The 27,001-nt window shown below is 41.4% G+C and overlaps 1 protein-coding gene across 1 annotated transcript in view; it reads left to right on the forward strand.

Moving 5' to 3' along the window:
* The window catches only part of NKAIN2 (sodium/potassium transporting ATPase interacting 2), a 479,483-nt gene that overhangs the window by 366,452 nt on the left and 86,030 nt on the right, over nucleotides 1-27,001 (forward strand). Inside the window, exon 4 of the mRNA XM_035109229.3 lies at nucleotides 15,234-15,434. Coding sequence (XP_034965120.1) covers nucleotides 15,234-15,434 — 201 coding nt within the window. The remainder of the gene's footprint in view (nucleotides 1-15,233; nucleotides 15,435-27,001) is intronic.

Here is a 27,001-nt window from a genome sequence, read left to right on the forward strand (position 1 = left end):
AGGCACTTCTGCCTCTTCTAGCTGTGCCAACTGCCGAGGATGCACCTGCCTGGCCCTCTGACCAATCACAGGCATGCAAGAAGGTGTGGCTTGGGAGTGGACCTGAGAAGAACCTCTTCCCTCTGGCCCACTCTCCAGCCATATAAAGCTAGTCATGCTGGGGCTTTGGGTTGAATCCTTAGTCCCTGCTCTTCTGTCTTGGGGTATCCCCTTATGGGAGCCTGAAAAGGTCTTCGTGTCCAGATTCCCTGCTTGGCTGTTGATGGGCCCTATAACCTCCACTTGCAGTGATCTTGGCTGGTCACTGGGGTGTGATGTATTTTGCAGGGTGACCCTTAACCTTGGTCAACCCTTTTAACCAGCCAGTGTTTGGATAAACACCCATTGGATACACACCCAATGGGCCACACCATCAGACATCCGTCAAAAAAGATTTGGTCTTACTTTATTCCAATACTGTTTTGTTTTGTTGTGCAATAGTATGTCCCCTCACTCCTCCGCCACTGCCTCTACCATGCCTGGGCCCACAATAGGCCTCTTTGCATTTCTAGAATGTGCAAATTAGGCCAACGATATCTAGAGTTACACTTGCACTCTCCTTACAGAAAAGTAATAGGCACTGTACCACTACATATGCTGTGTTTGTTAATAATTCCTTTCCCTATAATTTGCCTTTCACTTTTGTGCACACATCTGCTAGATGCTAAGATTTACATTTTTTGGTAAGAGTTAAATGATAAAATACAACTAAATAGGCTCTCTATTTTTTGAAAGAACGTAACTCTGCAAGGACAAGACAAAATGCTGAGAATGCCAGAGATATTGTTGAATTGTATATCTGTTAAAGGCAGTCTCTAAAAAAAAAAAAATCATTAGAACAAAGCGCATTTGAGATGAAATAAGCATGGTGACATCAGAAGTGATAATGCTATATGAATCACAAAAAGGAATGATTAATGGTATAAAGGAGTCACAGATCCTCCTACTGCAGCCACCTTTTGGGCTGACTTATGATCAGTAAGAAGAGCAAATAGTGAGAAACATTAAAGGGTAAATAGAGAGAAAACCCATTTGGTGCCTTATTGGTCACCTCCTGTTTTGAATAATACTCAGTAACAAAGGGGAACAGATCTTTCTCTCTCTTCTGCATGAGATCCATTATCTCTGATTAATTTCACATGTTTAATAAAACTGAGTCTCAAAAAAAACCCCAAAAAACCCAACTATTCCATTAAGTTCTGAGCTGAATACTGATGGGGCATTATCAGCCTTTCCAAATAAAAGCTTAATGGTTTGGATGGCAAGGTTAGTTAGGCCAGGTCAGAGCACGCTAAGCCTTTTAGCATTGTGTATGGACAATTCAAATTTATTCTTATCTAATGAAATAACTGGCTCAGAAGCTTGGAAAGCTTTAAATACTGAATAAAAGTGTAAACTCTCAAAGTTGGAAAGCTTCAGCTTAAAATCTTGAAGAATAAAATCTTCTAGAAACAGTCTGGCCATGAGATCAAAGGTTCATAGGCAAGTTTAAACATAGCAGAGATGAACTTGATGGTATTGTATCAAAGAATATATATGAACAGTTTGTGTCGTCTCCCACAGTGGTCCCATAAGAACCATGGATGGTGGGTGTTTCAGGTAATATAATGTACATTTGTGTCATCAGCCAGTTATACATTTGCACAATATGTACAAGAATTGTGCATAGAATAATGTATAACATTTCCAGCAATTAAGGACACTGTATGCCCATTAGGGTTAGACAATTTACATACATTTTATATGTAAATGATCACCTGATGTACATGATTGTCCATTAAGAATAATCTTTGGTGCGCTTTATCTTATTTTTCCTACATAGATTGATGATGATAAACAGTAATTCAAAGCGACTTACAATGACAATTACAGCAAAAAGGGTTCTAAGGATTTTAGTTCTCATGCCTTTGGAAAAGCAGTCCCCTGTAAGGTCATCAGAATCTGCTGGTGTGTTTTATTGGGTCTGGACTTCAAATCCCAGAGATTCCCATGAGCTGTCTACCAAGCACAAAACCCCCTCCAGGTATTCTAAGGTCCAAAAAGGGATCCCAGCTGTGTATCTTAATATTCAGAGATTACTCCTCATCCCCTTAATGGTCTTCGTCAAAGTGTGACGGAGATCCTTGTAGTTGTGACCTCTCCAGCTGCCTTTCTGAGGTAACATTTTGGCTGCCCTCATTTCTCTCTTGGATCAGGAATCCACTTGAAGGCAGTCGACTAGCTCCACACTTCTAATTCCACATCTTCAGCCCTGTATTAGGAAAATTTTAATGTATGATGTTTTCCAATCTTTTATATATGCTGTAAGCCTCCCAGAGTGGCTTGGGAAACCCAGCCAGATTGAAGGGGTATAAATCAGGGGTAGGCAACCTAAGGCCCGTGGGCCAGATGCGGCCCAATTGCCTTCTCAATCCGGCCCGCAGAAGGTTCAGGAATCAGCGTGTTTTTACATGAGTAGAATGTATCCTTTTCTTTAAAATGCATCTCTGGGGCTTGCCTGGTGTTTTTACATGAGTAGAATGTGTGCTCTTATTTAAAATGCATCTCTGGGTTATTTGTGGGGCATAGGAATTCGTTCATTTCCCCCCCCCAAAAAAAAATAGTCTGGCCCACCAATGGTCTGAGAGACGGTGGACCGGCCCACAGCTGAAAATATTATTATTATTATTATTATTATTATTATTATTATTATTATTATTATTATCCTTGCCTCCTTCCTCTTGACAATATACGGGCAATATCTGTACCTTCACCTCCCTTCAAATCACCTGATCTTTGCTAGGCAGCTGTCTGGCAATCCTTCTTGTTTGTGAGTTGTGGGTTGTTTTTCCTACAGAGCCAAAGGTCTCTTACATAGTTGGGCACCTTTATTAGGCAGTGTTTCATAGCACACAGTGGTTTTTAAATAGCTTTTTGGCAATGGATATGCAAGTATAACTAATATATGAATTCAAAAATGTATGTCCTGTGGCATGGCTTAATTTTTAAATATAAGGTATGGAGTCAATTTTAGCTGAAAATCTTACTTGGGTGCTCTTACATGAAAGCTATTCCTCTATCCAGGGAATAATTAATTTTTTTGTGAGAAAACAGTGGCATTCTGTGTAATGACACACTTTCCTAAGTATGTGCTGCATAAGACCTATTGTGATGAAAACATCAAGGTTAAAAATTGCAGCCCTGAGCTTCCGGTTCAGCGCCAGCGCCGATCGGCGGGGTCCCGTCTCGTCTCCGAGACGGCCCGTCTCTGCTAGGAGTGGGGAGGGCAGCGAGAGCGACGCTGCGCCCCTTAGAACCTCGGGAAGAGCGTCCCGGGGGCGAATTTTGCTCGGCAGAGCCCCAATCCGGACTCCCCAACTCTCCGGTAAGCTCTAATAAGAGCTCCGGAGCGAGTAGGGTAGAAGTCGCGGGGGCCATTTTGAGCGGTAACGTTATCCTAGCGGAGAGAAGCTTCAAGCCGAAGGCGGAGAGCGCTGGATTCTTCTGAAAATAAAACGATTGGAAATAAGAGTGTAAGTAATCTCACGATTTGGATTATAAAATAATTTGGACTTGGGAGAGAGGGGGGAAAGAGGAAGCCACCCCCCCCACGGCAATTTAAGAGACAGTAAATAGAAACCCGAAGCCGTAAATAGAAGATTTCAATTTAAAAGGTTCCCTCAAAGGCATCAAAGAGAATCTCCCCTAGATGCAGGGTAAAAGGGGAGAAAAACTGGTTGTGAATACCCTGCAGAAAGAGGTTAAGATTAAGAAAGACCTTTCTTTTCCTCGGGAGCCGGCAGCCCAGACAACCCAGTGAGCTGATCAGGATCTATAAGTCGAATCTTATTTTTATTTTTATTTCTGGACTTTTTGGAAATTTTTTGGTTTATATGCTTTTGAAATGTGAGTTTGAACTTTATTTCTTATAAGACTTGGAGAATGCAGCCAGCTTGTTAAAATGGAGTCGAGAAAATAAACTGTGACCATTTTCCACCCCATGTGACAAGTTTTGACCTTGACAGGATTGAACTATGTCAACAAAAAGGTATTCGCCTGAGTTCCAGCGAACTGTTTTGACCTTAATGTGGGAAGTAAGAATAGAACTATGTCAAGAGGAGACACAACAGCAAGAGTTACAGCAACAATTTCAGATGGTGATGGCAGAATATGACTTCTTAGAGGATGAAGCTATTGAAACCGAAGAAGAGGATTTTGACAATGATGGGGACTGTGATTTGGAAGGAAAAGATGAAGATGAGGACTGTGATAATATAATACAAAATGAAGCGCACCACGAAAAAATTATGATTTTACTCTACAAAAAGTCAGATGGAGTGCCCCTCCTTTGAGGGGGGCACGATTGGATTTACTGGAACTCCAGAATGCCCACAGGGAAGAGGAAAAAAATAAGCAGAGAAGAGAAGAAACTCAGGGGTGCTGTATGGAGGCCTGGATGGCAAAAGGCTGTAAAAAGGGGGTGGGGTGAAGGGAAAGCGAAGTTGTGATTATTAGGATGGATTAATAGGATTAAAACTGGACTGCTGACTATGGAACTTGCTGGATTGGGGGGTTGGAGCCGGAAATCGGGGTTGAAAGGTTAGATTGGGAATAGTTATAGTTTTAAAAGTGAATTGATTTTGAAAAAGGTGAAAATATGGAGGCTTATAGAGGGGGTAAAAATTAGGCACGGGAAGAAAAAATGGGAGTTTGATTTTTCAGTGATTTGGATATTAGGTGAAAATGATAATAGCCAATTTAAAAGTAGTATGAGGTATAAAGGTAATTATTTCATAGAATAAGAAACTGTTGAAGAGGATAAAAAAGGGATGAAAACTGGGGAAGGGGGGAGGTTGGGGAAGCCCACAAAATATGGTTTATCAATTATGAATGGAAAAAAGATTATTTTTGTTTTGTTTCGTTTTTTCTTTTTTGTCTTTTTTTCTTCTTTCTCTTTTTCTTTTTTCTTTTTTCATTCTTTTTTGGTATGAGAATAGATGTTTGGATGGATGACTTCCTGCGTACTGCCCTGGTTTCCTGGAGTTCTCTGGTGGCAGGGGGGGGGCCTTTGGGGGCAGGGGAGGGGGAGGAGGACAGAAATCCAATCATAAAATGGACCATCTCTGACTGTTCACCTGCGTGGGATACTTCTGTGGCAGGGGAGGACCCATGGAGGGGGGTGGAAAGAAGGTGGAAAAGGTGTTCATGTATGTACCGTCTTTTGTAATTTGTAAAATCAATAAAAATTATGTTTAAAAATAAAAAATAAAAATTGCAGCCCTACCAAGTTAAAATGTCACCAGCTTCCATTGCTGCTAAGAAGACCCACCAAGCTAATTGCTGTCATTGGTGAACACACAAATCAGGCTTCTAAAATGGGTGTGCTGATATGAGTGAAGACAGTCCTTTGGTAACCCATTCCCAAATCATCTAGTGTTTTAAAACTCAATACCAGCACTATAATTTGGACCCCGAAACACACTCTCAACCAGCTCAACTGGTGCAAAACAGGTGTCACATGTTTCAACCACCTAAGCTGAGCAGCCACATTTCGCACCAGTTAAATATTATGAATCATCTTTAAAGGAGCCTGTGCAGAGCATGTTATAGCAGTCCAGTCTGGTATGACAAGATGCTGAGAGGTCCAGAGAGCCAAAAGTATTCCAGCATCACTTACCCTTGCCCCTTCCATTCCCAGGTATAAGGCTTCCACCAGGGCAACCAAGCTAGTTCCTTCCTGAAACCAGGCTTGAAATTAGTCTGGAGTGGACTGGACCCAAACAAGATACATGTCACTGCAGAAGCAAATTCATTAGCAATATCATATACAATTCAGTGCAAGGAAATCAACATTCCATCACTTATTCTCAGTAATTTAATAGTTATGGTGCTTGTGCATTGTTTGTTGGAATGTTGCATTTCCTGTATTGGATAAATGTATATTATTTTCATGAAATCTATATTTCACAACATTCTGTTAAACTACCAGCAGTATACTATTAATTCTGCTACTTTGAGTTCACATTTCCTAATGTTTTACAAGATTCTGAATTCTCTGAAGAAAGGGAGGGAGGAAGCCCTCAATACCATTTTCCCCAGCCGGAGCCCTATTGAATAAGACCAGCTTTCCAATTCAGAGTAATAAAAGCATCGATCTTCTAGCTCTCTGACACAGTAGTCCCTCTAATTCTGCATTAGCACTAAACACAAACAAAAATTTAGTATAAGAAGCCCCAGGAGACAGTTCAACCACATTTCTGCATTTCCCAAGGCCAAATCAGCTACGGAAAACTTAATTTAAGAAACTGACACAGACACCACAGTTAGAATGGTAAATCTGCCATCTGCCAGATACCTAAATAAAGTTTTCAATCACCGATTCAGCCTTCAGAAATAGGGAGTTTGGTTTCTAGCTGCCTCTCCAGGAAGTCATTCTTATTAAAGTTCATTGCTTTTAGTGCTGAAAGGTATCTATCTGGAAGGACTTTGGGGAGTGAGGGCTGGTGGCTGAACAGCTTTTTCTTTCATGGACTCAGTTGATTAAAAAACTGGGATGCAAAAAATGCTGCTTTAGAAGGTTCATTGTAAAGATAATGGAAGCCCTTTCTGCGCCATGGGGTATGCCATTTAGTGGGGAGAAGCTGTGTAGAAGGAGGCTGTTGGGCCGCCATAGCAAGGAAGACGAGAGGACTTCCAAAACTGGTTCCACAAGCTGTGTGACCTATAAAGATGCCTTTGCATACTTGTTTCTGGATGTTATGTTACATGGATAGAGAGGAGAGAAGCAAAGTTCATTGACCTCCCTTTCCTAGGGATGGGGGGAGAACTTCAATTCAGTTTGCATTTAAAAGTGATCTTATTTAACTGGCACTTTTCAAAGCAGTGCATGAACAGAAATACATTCAAAATATGAACTTTTGCAATGCAGTTCTCCAGCCAAGTAATATGTAAAGGTAAAGGTACCCCTGACCTTTATATAATATATAATATAATATAATAATATAATAGGAGTATAGCATCTAGATCAAGGGAAGTAATAGTACCACTGTATTCTCCTCTGGTCAGACCTCACCTGGAGTACTGTGTCCAGTTCTGGGCACCACAGTTCAAGAAGGATACTGAAAAGCTGGAACGTGTCCAGAGGAGGGCAACCAAAATGGTCAAAGGCCTGGAAATGATGCTTAGGGAGCTGGGTATGTTTAGCCTGGAGAAGAGAAGGTTAAAGGGTGATATGATAGCCATGTTCAAATATATAAAAGGATGTCATATAGAGGAGGGAGAAAGGTTGTTTTCTGCTGCTCCAGAGAAGCAGACATGGAGCAATGGATTCAAACTACAAGAAAGAAGATTCCACCTAAACATTAGGAAGAACTTCCTGACAGTAAGAGCTGTTCGGCAGTGGAATTTGCTGCCAAGGAGTGTGGTGGAGTCTCCTTTTTTGGAGGTCTTTAAGCGGAGGCTTGACGGCCACATGTCAGGAATGCTTTGATGGTGTTTCCTGTTTGGCAGGGGGTTGGACTGGATTGCCCTTATGGTCTCTTCCAACTCTATGATTCATAGGGCCACACATTTGAAACTTGGCCATCTGTGTCAGTAATAAATCATAAGAACATACAGCCTGTTAACCAGGCTGATAGCCCATCTAGTCCAGCATCCTGTTCCAACAGTGGCCAACCAGGTGCCTGTTGGAACTCTTCTGAGCACAAGAGCACTGTCATTTCCTGTGGTTTCCAGCAACTGGCCTTCAGAAGCATACTCCCTTTGACCCTGGAGACAGCATAACTTCCATCATGGCTAGTAGTCATTGATAAGACTTATCACTGGATTGAACAAAGGGTTTGTAACCTTGAAAGACCTCAATCTCAGAGTCATGTGTTCAGAATGGTTTAAATTAATGGACCTTCAACAGAGCTAGAGTTTATATCATACAGTGATGATTAGATTTCAGTTGTGTAGGAGAAGAGGTGAATAGCACATAAATTGTGGTCCCCTGGTGGAGCCCCTACTGCCTGCTGGTATACATGCAAAGCATACTAAAATATTAGGTGGGCCTTGATCTATTCACCAATATACTTCTCATGTTCTTAAAAAGATCCTAGGTGTTTCTGCCTTAACTTTTAAGAGATTTAAGAGAGCTGTCAGCAGGCTATACACAAATGAGGATTTGTGGATCAAGGCCAGTTATGTGGGTTCAACAATACCGTACCCTGTAACAAAAATGTTTATCCAAACATCTGCTTTTCTGAATGTGCAATCGCACAAATGAAAATATACAGCATCCAGACCTGTGCTTGGAAATGTGGCACATTTGAATGTGTCTTTTTAATTTTAATGACACATTAAAATTTAAATAGTTACATTCTTTGTCTCTGCCCTTGAATTTATCACATTCAGGTGGAAGCTCAAGATTATTATTATTTTCTTAAATGGCCATAAATATTTAGGTGGCTTTTGCCATTCTTCAGCAGCAGCACAGAGGATGATTGTGACATGTTCGTAATGTTAGCTTTTTGGTGCTGCGTTTTTAAGCCTCCATTGACCTTTTATTTTCTACAGTAAATGCAATATTTCTCCAGACTGTTTGGACAATGCCCAGAGGATAGGAAGAATCACAGATCCAGGGTTTTTCGGGTAGATGGGCTTGCAAAGTTTCTGCATCTTTTTAAAAAAAATCCACTTAATTGTTTACTACTTTATGCAAAATGCACAGTATTTAGGAATGCCAATTATTTCTACCTAAAACTCCACCTATCCAGATAGGAGACCCCCACAACAACTCGTAGTGCCATGCCATTCTGGCTTAAAGTGGTTACAGTGGAGACAGAGCTGGCCATAGGCATTCAGGTGGTTCAGAGGGGGTGGGAGCATGAAGAGAAAGCATCAAGTGGAGCACCCACCTCAAATAAACTGAGGCTCTGCTCTTACAGGTTTCATTGCTCAACTCTGAAGACCTAAAGGAAGGGAAAATCTGACCTCCTTTGGGACCAAAGTAGCAGCAGCCTCTGTCTTTTAAGCAGGAGGCTGGAGCTGAGGGAGGCTGTCTGGATCAAAGTGCCTCCTGCTACACTCTTAATAACCTGCAGCCCTAAAGCAGGTTGAGGGTGGCAATGGCAGTGTGAAGCCCCCCCCCCCTCTTCAGCCCCACAGTAATTGAAAGCAGGAACCAGATCAAGAAATCCCTTCCAGTCCCATGAAGCAAATCCTTGCTACTCTGCAATATGTTGGGGTGCTGGTTCAGTTTCAATAGAAATGACACAACTGTATGAAAGGAGAGATCAAATACTTGCCAACATGTCTCGGCACAAAGAATGTCAAGGTACATGCAGTTTTGAAACCAGAAGTCAGGAGTCAAGTCCCTCTTCTCTCAGTGCAAAAAAGCTCAGCTCTAAGGCATTTATAACTAATAAATTGTGTGTTAATAATTGAAGTGAGTGCCTTGAGAGAGTATTTGCAGATCAGCTTTATCGCATCAACTAAGAATAAATGTCTTCAAGACTTGACTGCTGGGCAGGCAATGCCTAGAATCTCTCCGTTTATACATCAGTAAATACAAAATTTGAATCTTGTGCTTGCAAAGTTCGCTCTCAGTCATGTCCAGCATGTAATGACTTTGTTTCACCTGACTGCCATTCTGAAGCTGGTAAGATTTTCCTAGAAAGGTATATGCTGTGACTCACTGTGAAGCATACAATCCCTCTCCTTTAGATTAATGTAGTTTCAACCTTTAAAGAAGATGAAAATAATGTGCTGAAGCCCCACTGTTCTCACCATGGGCTATATTCCTGCACTGGTTTTCTCCCTGGCCTCTTGCCATAGTGGCTGTTTCAGTGGCCAATGATGCCACCAACCTATTTTTATGGAGGTTTCCTAGGACTCTTCTTTTTTGTACACTTGCTTCTTGCCCACCCAGAATGCGCTTTAAGTCAGAGTTGGAGAACTCACATGCTTGAGTATTCTATAGTGCACATTTTTATCTTTAATACAGTTGTAACCTCTTTCAATTATTTATTAACTCTTTATAAAATATTGATGAAATGGAGCCTTGCCACAAAGCAATTTGCCATCATGGCTGTTGTTAAGATATTTCACATATTAACTGAAGCAAATGTCAAGTGCAGGGAGCCAAGCAACCACTGCACACACTTTTTTATTTTATATTCACTTAACAGCTAACTGTAGATTTATTTGTATTTTATCCTTCTCCACTCTTCTGTTGGCTAACCACATTGCTTATAACAAAACTAAGGCCTTTAAAAGTGCACCAAATCAGAGATTCGTACCTGAGTTGGATTAAACAGGCTGTGGGTGAACCTTATATTGAACTGTATTTTAGGGCACATCACTTTTCCCCTAGCTATAAAGAACAACCACTTTCTTGTGTCTATTTCTAAAGATATGTGCAGTGGCAAGAGCTGTGTCCTGCCACTCCCCTCTAGCAGACACTTGGATCCCCGCACTGGCCCTGCTTTGAACACTCCTTGAGTGTTATTACTGGGCTATAAAATACTTTTTGCTTGCTGCTTTATAGTATTTTGAAATCACTTTGAGATGTTTCATAGGAGCTGATTTAATAATACTAATACTAATAATATAAACAAGCCTACTGCACAAAGGTGTCCTGGACCCCTGGCCTAGCTGGCAGCTAGTCAGTATGCCAAGTCCAAAGTCTGAGGTTCAATCCACACAAGCAAAGTCCAAAGACACAGTCCAGGGTCAACCCAAGAAGCCAGGTCTGAAGTCCAACAGTCAAGATACAATCCAGAGTCAAACCCAAAGCACAGTTCTGTGGAGGTACAGGAACATCCAAGTCAAGGTCCATCAACATGGGCAGGTGAGAAGAGCAGCGCTTCAGCTCTGCTTCATTTCTGTACTTTGCATGCTGATTGCAGCATCTGGGTTTGACCCTCACCTGTTCCAAGTCTACTCCAGCTGAGGAATCACACAAATCCTCCCAGAGCTAGCGAACCCCACCTGGCTAGCTAGGGAGCTGGGCTGTGGGCCCTTGCCTTGCCTCAGCCTCCTGCTGATCCCTATGCCTCAGAGCCCGCTGTGTTTGTGGGGACAGGGGCCTCTCTGGTTCTGGGTCCTGCGGCTCTAGATCCTGTGCACTGACCCCCACTGCCTTGTCATCCTCTGTCACCCCGTGAGCACTTCCTTCCCCATTCCCTGCTTGCCCTCCATTCCCAGCTATAGCCCTCACCTGGATCCTCTTCCTCCTCTCCATTGTTTTGCAAGTTCATGGCAATAGGTGACAATAACACTTGTTGCTTCTGGTCCTGGGATACTGGCTTCAGAAGGTTGCCTAGAAAGAAATGCAGCCCTCATGTTGAAAAATGCCCCCCACCCCTATGTTTTAATGTAGGAAATGTGATGGTGCACTTCCAAATGCTAGGCAGTTAACTGGCATTTTACATTTTCATTTTAAGTAGAGTATGAAAGCTGTTCTCCTTTCATAGGATAAGGGACCAGGTGCCATGTTCCATGCTGCTAGAGATTTTAAGGGAGTTCAATGCAACATATCAGGAGATATTCTCTCCACTAAGAGATGTTCCTCATAGCAACATGTCAAGTCATGCCCTAGTCGGGCTCAGCTAGTATTCAATTGCCAATGGTTAATCTAGTCTTGAATGAAAGAGTGGAATTCACGTTGTTAAATTTATTGTGGCATGTAGAGCAAAATGAGATGACATATCATGGCAGAAAATTAGAGCTGAGTTTATATAGTTTTCTTAGTTTCACGTTTGCTTTTATTGTTGAAAAGCACATCCGTTTTCCAGGGTGTTTTCAGCAGTTCTCAGAAATTAAATCTAGTTTTTATTTAATTTGTGGATACTGGAAGAAAATGTACAAAAACTCCTCATTACGGTTTTTAAGAATTCTGCTGTTCTTGAACTAGCTCACAGGGAAGTTGTACAATCTCTTAGGCTGGCAGACCAAGTCTAAGGAAGCACAGTTCTAAGGAACTTAAGCAAAAACCTTTTTTATACTCCCTGTATCGCCTTCTCTCCCCAGCATACATGCTGAATAGCCGCTGCCCCCAGTCCTATCAACAATTTCACAATCAATATAAAGGGTGTATTCATTTAGGTCAGGGAAGTTCATCAGGTTTGGCCAGACATACTCAGGAATTGTACAGTTTCCTTACTCCAAAGATCCACAAGCTTTCCTGAATTGTGGGCAAAATTAGAAACAGCACAGTACTTGGAGCTTTACAAATAAGCTTTTGTGGCTTTCCCCCAGTCCTTTCTGAATGACTCTTACAAGAATCAGAGAAACAGTTCCATTTTCTTAATATTTGCTTAGCTGTTCAAAACTACTTCCCATCATTGACTAAGCAAATTCCATCTTGAAACTTGGCAAACAGTTCAGTTCAGCTCTACTAGACATGGATTTTTGTGTTTGATACAAGTTGGAATCACTAAGGGCAGGGACGAATTGTTTTGGTGAGGGACTTCTAGTGTGAGGGAAATATAGTGTTTACTGGATCAACTTACCCACTTGCCTATTGACAGAATCAAAGATTTCTGAAGAGTTACTAAATTATTGTATTTTAATACTGGTACTTCTGTTGGAAGCCGTCCAGAGTGGCTGGGAAAATCCAGATGGGCAGGGTATAAATAAATTATTATTATTATTATTATTATTATTATTATTATTATTATATTACTATCTAGTCTCAACTGTTCCAACATCAACTGTTCATCAGACATGAACTTGTCTCATCTAATACGTGGTTCTTCTTGGTTGTGACTTTGTTTGAGCCTGAGGTGTGTGTGTGTGTAATCAGCAGTCATCTCTGCAGGATGGTTTTTCAACAGGATGATTGGCAAACATCCTATGCTGCTCCACCAGTATATCTTACAGAAAACCAAGGGCACTATTTCTATATGGATTGCTTTCCAACTGGGCTGGGGAAGAAAGTCAGTTCAGATTGCACTGAAAGGCTAGCCTACCTAATTTGAACCTTCCAAAACAACACATGAACCATTGAAAGGCACACTTTTCCAGCTGTTGCAAAGCACTTCTCCAGCCAAGTAACTTATTTTTAAGAATCATATCCTTGGGTAAAGTGTACATGCATTTGTTCGTGAAAATAGCATACAATAACACATTATATGTGGGGAAATTGATTAGCGAAACTTGTGTAGTAGGCAAAAAATGCAGACAAAATGTGGCTACTAAGATAAATTTACACTAAAATGCTGGTTCATTTTCCTGAAGACTTTTTTAAAAATCACAAACTAATGAGGAAATGTGGAAAACATAACCAGAGACCGGAAACTGAGAGAAACCAAAACTGACAGATTTTTACCTTTACCTTAACTTCCAGAGGGTGGGTGGGGAATCAGATCACAGGTGTTTAAAATTAGTTTCTAAGCTAGAATTCATGAGAGGAGGCATGCCTAGATAAATTCTTTCTTTAAAAAAATTATGTTACATTCTCACAGGCAGGCCACTTGTGAAGTTGTCTAAGCAAACCATGTTTCTAAGAATCTAACCTGTGCCTTTCCATTGGAATAAACCCATACCTAACTCATTTAGAATCATCTTTTGTCACCTTAAGAATGCCAAGCAAGACACTTTTTTTTTTTACATCACGCCCCCCCACTCCTGCTTCTCACTTGGACAGAATGCTAAATCTACTTTAATACACTCATTTTCATTAGCAGGGCTTTCAAATATCATCAGGATTTACAAAAGATTGACGGTATTCATAGGCAATAAATAAAACTTGCACAGATGTAGCTCTGTGTCCTGAAGAGGAAGCAACTGGGATTATAAATTCATCCTCAACATGAATGCTAGTAAGAATACAATATTGACATGCCAAATGTGTATCAACACTTCCTGTTAAGTTCTACAGCTTCAAGGCAGCTGTTTCTCTGGCAGTCTTTGAAACACAGATGTTGAACAGAAAACATACGGCAACTACTCAAGGCAGGGTGGGAGAGGTCCCTTGCTATTATTGCAGACATTTTTAGAGTCCACTAAAAATTCATTCAGCCTGTGGTATGCTCAGCCGTGTTTTAAGCAAGACCTATATTAATAGTGTGTACAACAGTGGTATACACAGCACAGTTGTAATAGTGGTGTTTCATCTTAAATTTTGATGCTCCAAAATAATAGATGTGAAAAATAATAAATTAATCCACTGGTTTTTGTGCTTTAGTACCAGTTGTTTTCTTTAGTTGCTAATAAGTTGAGCCTAAGCTGTGCCCTCAGCATTACTTGTACTACCTAAAAGCGATCTGCACTGTTAGAATTGACAGCATCAATTGCTTGTTGGGTGTTGCAAGAAGTGAAAGCTGGTTTCAGTGATCAGTGGAATCTGAGGAGACAGCACTGATCTCTTGGGGCTGTGAAGGGCAGCAGCGGAGATGCCGCCTTCTGCTGCATTGAAGTGCCCTTGATCAATGCTTCCCTTCTCCCCAAAAAACCTTAACTTAATTTGCAAAATGTTAATGATAAAAATAGTGGGATTGTCTGCATAATATGTGGGATTGATTGGGTTCAGAGAGGGCATTTGTGACGTGAAGCTTTGCCTTTCCTCTGCATGACTGAGCACATGTGCCGGTTCTATTTCTCTGGATATTCCTTTCTACTGAATGTGCCAGCTGGTGGCAGACTTTGTTTTCACTGAAAATACATGAGACAGCCACGGTGCCTTGGGAAATAGCTTTCGGCAATAAGTGTTGCCTAGTGAAGAGTTAGGAAAATAATAAAACGGAGCTGTGTATAAACATTTTTATGGAAGCAGAAGGGGGAAAGGCAAGAGCTTGGTGTGGTTACAATGTCACATGTATTATACATACATTTTAAGGCTATAAGAAGAACCCTGTTGGATCAGGCCAAAAACGCACCTAGTCCAGCTTCATGTTCTCACAGTGGCCAAAGAGATGCCTATGAGGTGCCTACAAGCAGGACATGAGCACGACAGCACTCTCCCCACTTGTAATTTCCAGAGGTACACCTGCCAGTGGACACATTTATAAATGTGCCATCCTCTTTGGAACATAAATAGAATGGAGATGATTCAAATTCCAAATTCAGATTCAATTTTTATTTGAGTGTCATGAGTGAATGAGACTTTCAGCCCCATGCTTCATTCAGCTCTCATGCTTATTCTTAATGGCTCTAGATGTCTGTTCTTTCTAATGATAAGAGAAAATTGAACCTTGGTCCATAATCCTACTACTTTTTTATCCTTTTGACAGGAAACAGATCTTATACTGACCTTCAATATCTCAATGCACCGTTCTTGGTGGATGGAGAATGGGCCAGGCTGCACAGTGACATCTGTGACCCCAGCCCCAGACTGGGCACCGGAGGACCATCGCTACATCACTGTCTCAGGTTGTGTTCTTGAATACCAATATATAGAAGTGGCTCACAGTTCCCTACAGATCTTTCTTGCAGTAAGTATCCAATTATCTCCTCTTTCAGCACCCTTTTGTGTAGTATATCCCAACAGAGTACAATGTAACTATATAGCTAGATAGGCATGGTTTAAGCAATCATTAAGTTTTAAGCATCTGTTTTCAGCATGAATCACATTCTTAAAGGATTACCGGTTAGTTGGCATCCAACTGTCTCAGGAGACAATGGTGGAGTGTGCCTTTATAGGTGACATAAAATTGATGGAAAGTTACAGTAACTGCTGTGGCTATAGAGACCAATATGGGAAAGACATGTTTTGTTGCAGCTGGGGCAGATGAAGGCATCTGGTTGTGCTGCTGCGGATGCACCAAGGCGTTGCTCCTCCCAGCGGTCATTTGTCCTCTGCTCACTGCTATAGATGCACAGCCTTACTTCCTGTCTCCAGGCACTACATTCTAATATTAATAGAGGGTGAAAAGTTAAGCAGTGTACTTCAGAATAACTGTAAACTATAGGTCTGTAATGCAAGCCTGAGGGTGCCATGTACACATTCCACACAACATTTGTGTATTACTACAAAATTACTGTATCACCAAAATTAATGCAACCCACTAGACAGTTAATTGACACCTACCAAGTATGTGAGAAGCTCTCTCCTGCCAAGCTTTGTGTGCAACCCTATGTTGGTTTATTCAGTTTTACTTGAGCTCATGGACTTGGTGCCTAGTAAATGTGTATATAATGTAGCATGGATGGTGTAGCAGTTGTGTGCCCAACAATGATAGCAAATAGCAACTGAGGGAGGGGTTACACTGGAATCCGATGAGGAGCTTGTCTCTGCCTTGCTATTTCTATGTGAACCAAGTAGAATCAGTCAACATAGTGTGTTGGAAAGATTTCCTGCAGTCTTTTTTATTTACATCTAGTGTTTCTATCATCTCCGTTTCTGCAGATAGGAGGTACCTAAATAAAGTAATCCACATATATGTCCTTCAGTTCTAACATACCAAATTTCCCCCAGTTACTGGTACTTTGGTTTAGAATGACCACAAATCATTCTCGGCTTTGTGGTATACTTCACTTGGTTCAAAATGATGGATTCTTCTTTCTTTCTTTGGCTCCTCTGTTTGACCAAAACAAATGTCTGAGGTATGAGCTGGTTTGGTGATAAAAGTGTATTAACTCATGTTGCTCTATACATTAAAATGTCCTCATTCACTTAATGGCTATTGATTTTGCCCGCCTGTTTCAAAGTCACCATTTCATTTTCAAATCCCTCGAGTTAACAAATATAATTCCATCAAAATAAAATAATCTTAGTTGAGCTATATTCACTACACATTTCAATTCTTGAACAATAGCCTTATAAAATGTAGACAAAGCAAAAAGAAATATTTTAAAAACAATCATTGTATGACATTTTCTTGTTAGCATCTACCTGTCTTGGGAGACAATGAAGGAGTGTGTCTTTGGGAGGTGAAGTCAAGCGGTTAGATGGTTACAGAGCCTGCTGTGACTGTAGAGACTTGATGCAGGAGAGACATGTTTTGTTGCAGCTGGGGCTGATGAAGGCATCCGGTTGTGGTGCTGCAGATACACCAAGGCGTTTCTGCTCTCTGTGCCCCTCCCAGTGGTCATTCCTCCTTTGGTCACTGTTATGGGTTCATGACCTGTCTGTCTCCAGGCACTATGGTCATCTGCAAGCAGTTGATGTTGCCAGCCTTCATGTCATGTTTGCAGACATCTTTCCTTTTGAAGTGTGCATTTTAAAGAATGCCTGTGTTTTGGTTTGCATATTGTTTCTTAAACTGCAAATTAGGTAGGTTTGTTGGCAAATGCAAACCAAATTGAATCCCCCCCCCTAACACTACTATCTATATCCTTACAATGGCATGCAGCAGTTGTAGGATGAGCAAGTAGAGGATTAAAACATTTACTCACTTTGTTCGTGTTTGTTTGCCTGTAGTGTGATTTGTGCCATTTTTTCACATTCTTATCAATAATTTCTGGACCAAGCAGCAGCAATTTTCATCCATTGTTGGGTTACCACTCTCGTACACTGCAACGGTAGTGTTTTGGCTGGGTGGATTATACAAATATATGGCAGATGGGAATAGGTCACAAACATATATAATTTTGAATCCTTTGCTCCAAGTGATTTATTTTATGTTAAAATAAGACAAGCCACCTAATATTTGCAAAGCACAATCTATTGTCATTATAAATCAGAGATTTATCATTGACTCTAGTAAGAAGAAAATCACACCTACAAACGGATTTTTACACAGAAATAGTAATAATAATAATAATAATAATAATAATAATAATAATAATAATACTGCCATTCATCCGAGGATCACAGGGCAGCTTACAGTGTGTGTGTGTGTGTGTTTCTATATTTTGTATATGTTTCAACATTATGCTTTTGTAGGAAAACAAAAATCATTTTTATGGGAATTATTTCCAGTTTACCGTTCAGTTCTACCAGACTAAAGGGATGAAGGTGAATGAAAACTGCAAAGGGCCCAGTGGCTGGATAGATCTGTCAATTCCAGTTTCTCTCATTGGTCTCGTCTTGATTTTAGTTTGCCACATGGCTGCCTTGGAGACATGGCATAACACAAAGTGGCTGCCAGATCTAAAAGGGCAGAAAAGGAAACAGGACCACAAAACAGAGCAGATATGCCCCTCACCAACCCCATCCCAACATCACCCGGGGGGGGGGGGCACTTATATCAGCCACCACCATGGTTGCTCACAATTGAAAACCTCTTTGCACCTCTATTCAGTTCTTGGTGTCCAGTTCTGTCATCCAATAAAATGTGGGCATTTATAAAGGTGTGTGTTTCATGTAGGAAACACTGGGCCACTGCAAATAGGAACTGAGCAGGAAGAGCGAACATTCTCTCGTGCACTGTGAATTTTGGAGGGGATATTTATTGAGACCTTTCACGGGTGCCATAGTAGGTTCTCCTGGGCACACTGGCACCCATGGGAAACCTCGTCCTAAGGTAAAGGTAAAGGGACCCCTGACCATTAGGTCCAGTCGTGACCGACTCTGGGGTTGCGCGCTCATCTCGCATTATTGGCCGAGGGAGCCGGCGTATAGCTTCCAGGTCATGTGGCCAGCATGACTAAGCCGCTTCTGGCAAACCAGAGCAGCACATGGAAACGCCGTTTACCTTCCCGCTGTAGCGGTTCCTATTTATCTACATGCATTTTGACGTGCTTTCGAACTGCTAGGTTGGCAGGAGCTGGGACCAAGCAATGGGAGCTCACCCCGTCACAGGGATTTGAACCGCCGACCTTCTGATCAGCAAGCCCTAGGCTCAGTGGTTTAACCACAGCGCCACCTGGGTCACTGTGAATTTTGGAGGGGATATTTATTGAGACCTTTCACGGGTGCCATAGTAGGTTCTCCTGGGCACACTGGCACCCATGGGAAACCTCGTCCTAATATGTGTATTTTTGTACACATTGTTTGGTTTGAGAAGTTCATCACAAAATTCAAAGAATGTGGATTTTGAAGGATGGCTGCATTTCTGTTCATGTATTGTTTTAGGGAGCGTGAACAAGGTAGCTTCACATGAAAATGCAAACCAAACCAAATTCCTGATCCACCCGTAGCTGTGACAGATGGATCTTATGTGTAATTTGTGTTCTGAACTCCACTGACTCCCTTTTTGTGCTACAGGTCTCTGTCATACTAGGCATCCAGTGTGTACACACACTCCCTACAGGGGATAAAATAAGCAAAAGATAATTCAGTCAGTAGAGCATGCGACTTTTAATCTCAGGGTCGTGAGTTCGAGCCCCATGTTTGGGGGGTTGGAATTCCTGCAATGGAGAAGGTTGGACCCATGTGGTCCCGTCCAGTTCTATGATTCTATTTGCGATCAACAGTCCTAAGTGGCACTAATTGAACCAAAGAAAAAAAATTATCAGCTGCCCTTCAGGTGCTCTCTCTTCTCTAAATGCAAATGTAAATAAATGTGCTACATATGCTACTAAGCATAATTCAACAGTACTGTAACAGAAAAAAAATGAGAAAAAGTCCTTTATTCATATACTGTAAATACATCATCACTAACAACTTAAATACAACCAGCTACAATAATTTATATAAAGGCTGGCCATTTCCATATTGATCCTGCTGAGTGCCTTCCTATATAACATGCTATGTATTGACCACAATTTCTCTTTGCTTGCACTGAAACTAACGTAATACACTGCAAGAATTATCATGGTACCATTACTTTCTGTTTAAAAAACAAATCCCGTAATCAAGTTAGCTGTTCTAGAGCTTTCCAGTAAGTGCTTGCCTTTCAGGACAGCATAATTAATTTTAGGGCTGAGATGAGTATTTGGGACCTTGTAGTTTCGGTGTGCAAAGGAGGCCTGATATGTTTCTCCAAAGTCCTGCAAAAAAATCAGATTGTTACAGTAAAAGGATCAAGCATCTGCAGCCTCAGGGCCCTTTTTGTCCTTATTCTGAATTACCTTTGTTTGCCTTTGAATATTACCACCAAGCAAAATCTTATTGTGGTGACATTACCATAACTAGAAGGACTGTCTTCAAACAAAAAGCAGCAGCTGATTGGAGCTGCAAAGAGGTCAGCCATTGGGATGCTGCTGGTTGAATGCAAGTGTTGCAGCAGGATGGGTTGCTTAGCTTATGTGCTGAGGAGACACTTTTTCACCACCTTCTGTACTTCTCCTCCTGAAAAGTCACTCAAACGTACCCACACTGTGCATTTAAGGTGCGTTTATGGCACATTCGAAGCCCATGACTTCGCCCCAAGAATTCTGGGAAGCGTGGCGTGTTAATGGTGCTGGGAATTGTAGTCCAGTGAGGCTACATGGCATTAACCAGTGCCATGACCAGGCCCAAAGGCAGACTGCAGTGGATCCAAGTAATATCTTCAGAAGCACACAGATTATCAATTCAGAATCATTACCTTATGTTCACACATGCAGAGAAATTTCTAGAAGACATTGTGGTTTTTATGAATCCTAGTGTCAAATCAAGTAGTTTTCAAAATGCAGGTTATGCAGCTCTAAGATCAGCAAGATAGATCAGCCGAATAAAACAGGGTAAGCAATGTGACAATGAATGTACTTTAACAAACAGCTGTTTACTGATTGTGGCAGGTGTTACGGGCATCGTCATATGGATCAATTTGTTAGAGGCTAAATGGTAGAGTGGTCAGTGTTTCCTTGTAGTGGTGGTATCCTATGTAGATCTAGATCCCTTCCAGCGCTTTGATTCTAGGACTTTGAACACTGCTGACACTTCTGAGCACTGGTTCAGATCGGAACAAAAAGCTATGGCTACAGTTTCAAGGGCACAATTTCCCCCACAAACTAAGGAGCCAATTCAGTTTTCTAGAACTAGTGGGGAAAGAGGAAGAAATGCGTCCTGAAGTCAAATGCAGCTTGCCAGTAAAATGAGAGATATCCTGTTCTTTTTTCCCCTCAGGTCTAAACAAAAAGTTCCAAGGCTCAGATTTATTAGTCCCTAACTTTAGGACCCTTCCTCCAATCCCTGGTTGGGATTAGGCACTAAAGTAGAAGTGAAGACAGCCACATATGGCTGGCTGGAAGACAAACCTGCTTCCTTCTCTCTTTAGTGTCCCAGCCACCAAGGGCATGCTCTTAGTTATGAACAGTGCCTAGGTTTGGTTTGGTTTTTGCAACCCTGTTTGACTAGGTATTGCTCCCATTTCATTGCATTCTATCTTTTGCTCTGACTTTTGCTGTATGCAAATGAGAAAAGAGTCAGATTTGTCAGAACTTCAGCTCCAGTGCCTGAACCACTTAAAATCAAGTTTATGATGAATGTCAGTATAGTTACTTTCTGTTAACACTTCTCAGAACAGCCAAAGACCTTTAGCATCCAGATGGTGAGAGTGGGGGGCAGGGTGGGTGTGACAATTGTAGATTTCTCTTTTGCTAGAAGAAATTTCCATTATACTTCTGTCAATCAAACACTGCAAGAGGTTTTCAAACAGCAGGTGCTATCTGTATATCCTTAGCTCACATCCTGCTGAAATGAGTGGCTTTCATGCCAACTTTAATAAGGAACATGTACATATTACATATCTGCAGCTTACAAGTGAACGTTCATCTTGAAGAATTTTCTTACAATGTATTGGAGAGAACCCACCAAGGCTTTCTGTGAATCAACAGACTGGCAATAATTTGTCATGTTAAATGAACCAAGATCTTTTGTAATCAAGTTTGGGCTCACTGGGCATGGTGGAGAAAAAGAACCTTATTTGATTAAGATGGAGCTCTTAGTCAATACAATTCTTTTATTATTATTATTTTGTTAAAAGAAGAACTATTGATTCTAACTGATATAGATAGGTGCCATAGAAACACCATTCCTTAAGTCACGAACGAGTGAAATTAGTAGAAGGGAAGAAGGGTTTGAGCCACCCCCCACTGATAATGTAATAACACCGTCATGTCTTATTAGCAAAGAAGTGACCAGCTTTAAGCTGCTGTGACATTGCCTCAGAGCATGGTATATTCCTGAGAGTCTGCTTCACAGTAATATTAAGGAACACCTCATTAGGGGTGGAAGTACTGAAAAAGAAGCTTCTTTTTTACCTAGCTGCATTAATGTATTGTTTATCAGGTCTGATTTACCTAGTCACCACAAGCCCTTCCTTTTTAAAGGGAATTTCATATACAAAACCTGCCCTTGATCTTTTACAAAGAATTTTTATTTTAAATTGGGTTTGATGGAAACTATATGGAATAATTCAACACTTTTGTCAGCTTCGCAATGAATTCCATGCCTTGGGCTCAGGGAGACTAATCCTGGACTGTTATCATTTTATCTTGCAGTTCATCATTACTATAATGTACTTGCGAAATGACTTTCATGATGATGGATTGGCTGTATTAGGAAGGAGGGCATTTATATTGCAAGGGCCCTTTGGAAAGCACAGAATGGTGCCTTGCACCCACCTATAGAAACTCAGTGAGGGCCTCACTTCACTTAGTAGTGCCTCCCATGTATTTCCCATTATCCCCAGCAACCAGAGAAGGAACCTGGCATCTTTACACAATTCAAGAAAAGTATAACAATTATTATTATTATTATGGAAGTGCACCTGCTTTTTGTGCTTCTTGGAAAATATATGAATAGTGAAATCACACTTATTGAGATGTGCTAGTTCCCCATCCCAAAATGTGGGTGCACAAATTACTAGGATATCAATTTTGCATACTTCCGGTGTAATGTGCAAAGCTGTCCCTTCCCGTGCATGTTTATCAATGAAAACGCTGCATGTATTATAAAGAGGCAGGTTTGGGGGTAGAGTGAATGGTAGAGAGCAAAAATAATTATAGTTCTCGTATTACTTTCTCTGAGATATGCCTTTATTAAGCCCAAGTGCAGATTCTGTGGATAGCCGTTAACAGATTAAAAATTGTGGAAGTGAAGATGCAATTAGAAAACCACTTACTATGGAGCAGTCCCAAAGGCATTCCACAATAAGTAGTTTTGGTAATGGTGAGAGTAAATAATCAGCTCCTGACTGAGTATGTGGTTTCAGGACTGCAGTGTAAGTGGGAATAAGAATTGCAAAGCTAGAGCCTCTAGCATAATCAAATACATTGTGGAAGTATTAACCACAAAAGATGCACAGTCTTTGCTTTCCCTTTTGGCTTCTTACCAAATAATTTGGGCCACTCCTTTGTAGATATGTGTATTAGAAAGAGGCACAATGAACCAGGATAGTATAAAAGAGAGGGTGTTGGACCAGGGTTCAGATCCCAACGCAGCCATGAAGTTCACTAGATAACTTTGGGCCATTTCACTGTCTCTCAGCCCTACCTGGGGGCCAGTGTGATAGTAAAAGTAGCACAGGGGCAAGGAAGCTCATGCTTTTTTCATAGATTTCCCAATCTAGTTCCCCTGAAATATATATATATATATATATTTCAAGGGGGGGTCAATGCTGAAGGATTAGGTAGGAAAGCTGCTGAGGGAAAAGGAAATTGCCCCAAATGGTACAGAAATACCTTCACAGGCAGAACTTGCCTCTACTCCAGCAGCCTCCCCTTTTCTCAAAAGAGAAATATCCCCCAAATATCCGGATAGCTTTTTCAGGGATACATGTAGCTAAAGGCAGCAGTGGGTGAGGATATCTCCTTGCATGATCTTCCTTCCAGTTGCACTACTTGGGATGCAAACTTTATGGGGCATAGAGTATGTCGCACCCTTTGGACATGATTTTGATTTCTCTCTCTCTGATAAGTAAGAAAAATAATAACTTAGTAGTGCACTCAGAAGTGGCTAGCCTGGGGCGACGGAACTGCAACACTAGCTTCCCAGCATCAGGGTTATTATTAAATCTCTATACCTCCCTTCATCCAGAGATCACAGGGCTTTTTATAATATAAGAGTTTCTGCAGCTTACTGGGTTGGGACACTATGGACACTAGTGGGGACACTATGGGCACAACAACAGAAACCACCTTGCACTGCACCATATCACCCTTTCTGCTTCCTCAACCCCCCCTCTCCCAGGAAGTGGCAGTTCCATTGCTGCCAGGAAGCTAGTCTTGCCCCTCTGCTGTACCAGGTTAGCCATTTCTGAATGTAGTGATTAGAGTGCTAGACGAAGACCAGGGAGACCAAGATCAAATAACCATACTGCAGCAAAGCCACTGGTGACCTTAGGCAAAGTCACTCTTTCTGGGAAGAAAAAGGGAAAAGAGGTAGATGGGGGAAAGATGGGTGGGGGTGGGGTCAGGTGACGATGTTTCTATTTTACTTAATGTATGTGGGGGTTTTTTTGTCAGGGTCGCTTGTGCAGGTTCTCTGCTGTTCGCTTGTGTTCCTTTGGTGGTGAGAGATGTTGGAGTTGGCCTAGGGTATGATTGTTCATTTGTGATTGGCTGTGGTGGTCTTTGTTTCGTGTGTGAGTGGGGTGGGTGGATGTTTGGATCCAGATAGCCATATTGATTTGTGTGCTGTTGGTGGATTTTTGTCATTGTCTTGTTGGGCTGTGTGTGTGATAAAGGGTAGCCATACCAGGGTGAAGCCATCTTCTTCTCTTTGTCCCCATTCCAGTTCAGCTTATCAGTTAATTTTTCTAGTAGGGCTGTTTCCCATACTATTTGGTACCATCTATCCATGTTTACTCCTGACAGGTCTCTCCAGTGTCTGGTTATGGTGTTTCTGGTTGCTGAGAGTAAGCGGGTTATGAGTTCTTTGTTGTGTAAGTGAGCATTATTGTCTCGGAAGATGTTTAGTAGGCCCAGTTCTGTTCCAGGGCCACCTTGAGGCCCTTGGGAGGGGAGGCAGGATATAAATATTAATTATTTAATTAATAACAGAGAGAGCTGTGCCTTACAGCCACCAGAATATGCTGCTGAAAGGGGGGGACCCATGGTGTGATTTGCTCTGATACCTAGGAGCAATCATCACATGAAACCATGTAAGGATAAAACAGTACCATGAGTTGCGGTACACCCATGACTGCAATGGGTGATGGTGAGAATAAACTCACAGTGTGTTGCTGATCAGTGCAGTGCACGGTCCTGAATGTTATGGCAGGATGGCAGTAAATTCATGGGATTGCTGATGGCTTTGCATGAGGGTCATGTCTCATTTCTACAAATGGGGTAGGTTTGACTAACATCTATTAGAACCTTCATCGTTTTTGTTATAGGCTCTCGGGACCTGTCTTAAAAAATTATTTTTTTTAAAAAAATGTTCTGCAGGCTTCAGTGAACTATCATCAGCTAGTTACTAGATTTTCATCTGGTCTCACTGTAGCATTGGAGCCTGCCTTTTCTCATGTCACTCACTGTGCCTTCTCACGCAGGCATTCCTTCATTCTGCCTCTGCTGCTAGAAAGAGGCAGTGGCAGGCAGCTTGAAGCGAGCAGCTGTCCTCAAACAAAGAAGGTAGAAATGGAGGAAAGGCTGTCGAATCCATAACAATAAGCACATCATGACATAATTACAGTAAATCTCCAGAGTGATCTTTATGCACATAATGCCATATGTTTTCAGAAGAGGAGATGTGCCAGTGTGTGTATTATAGTGGAATGTAAGCATCTTTTAACAATATTCCGGTAGTGCTGAATTGATTGTGTGTTTTTTTAATCCAGGAAAGTAGCATATATGTGATGAGAGAACAAATCAGTTAAGTAAGCTGTAGGTAAAATTTTAATAATGATTTTTTTAAGGCTGAAGGGCATAAAAAGACAAGAGGAAATGATTGGCAGACACAATAAATATTGTCCTGTACAGATCATCAATTTAACCCTTCCGAGCACTCATAAGTAATCATTTTTCTGGTGCTTTTGTAATATCCTTTCATTAGGTTATGCCACTATGCTATAACAACAGTTATGGGAACAATTCTTTATCACTGGTACTGTATTTTCATTTCACAGATCAAGAACTTGTTGTCACTCATCCAGATCCTCTCAGTTCTTGTTTTTATTTGCATGTGGTATATTTGCTCCAAAAGGCAGCACAAATTGGGTCCACTTTATTCTTTTCCGACACTGTGTGTGAAAGTGACTCAAAATATTTTATCAGAATTTGAAGCTAGTTCACTCTGGTCCAAGTCCACAATACAATCCTTAATGCCACTGTGTTGCAAATGCTTTGTCACAGAAAAGCTCAAAGTTTTCAGGCATGCAACAACTTTTGCAGCACAAATTCATCGGGTAGAAAGCATCCTTTATTGACAGGAAACTGTCAAGGTTCTTCACATACAAAAACTGGATTGGAAGGAAACAAGGAATTTGTGCCTACTCTGGGGAGAACCACCTCATATTCTAAGTCATGGAACCTGCTCAAAACCATTCAGTGAATTCCTAATTGAAGGGGCATTTGGATCCTCTATACCAGAGTGGGAAAACAATTTTTTTTCTTGCCAAAAGCCACATTCCCTCTGAGGTAATTTGTTTGGGGCTGTGTGCTATTGGAGGCATTAATTTAAAAAGGGCATCACTGTTCAGCATCTTTATTCTCTTTTTTATCATTTCCACTAGATGCTTCAAGGTGGGGGGCCTGCATGCCAGCAGGAAGTGCAACCAAAAGTGGGTAGGGACCCCCTCTTTTCAGTCTCCTCCTGCCACCTCATTCTCTTTAACTCTGCACTTGCTCTCCCACTTCTTTCTACTTGGCATGCTGGGGGCAAGGGAATGTTCTTCCCAGAGGTCTGACTCATCACATCCCGAGGGCTTTTCCTTTCTCCTTCATCTATTTCAAATTTCCCATTTTCCCTCTTTCCTTCCCTCCTTCTCTCCTTCCCTCTCCAAGCTTCCCATCTCCCTGTGTGAAATTAGGTCAAGGGCTACATGTTGCCTCAGTTCACTGGTTGGTCACCAATGCTTTATACATTGTATGACCCAGGCTACAAATGCCAATTCAATGTCCTTCTAACAATACATGTAATAGATGTTTCACTGTTCATTTTTTCAATGTCTTTGTTTGACTTTGAGTAGGTTAACAGCATTTAATGCTCCTACCTACAAAGCACTTGTCAATATATGCAATAGCTTGTGGTCCGTCAAAGATTAATAAACTGCGCCCTCCATGCCTGCTTTGGGAAATAACTTAGTCT

This window comes from Zootoca vivipara, chromosome 3 (genome assembly GCF_965207765.1).
Source record: "Zootoca vivipara chromosome 3, rZooViv2.hap1.1, whole genome shotgun sequence".
NCBI lineage: Eukaryota > Metazoa > Chordata > Lepidosauria > Squamata > Lacertidae > Zootoca > Zootoca vivipara.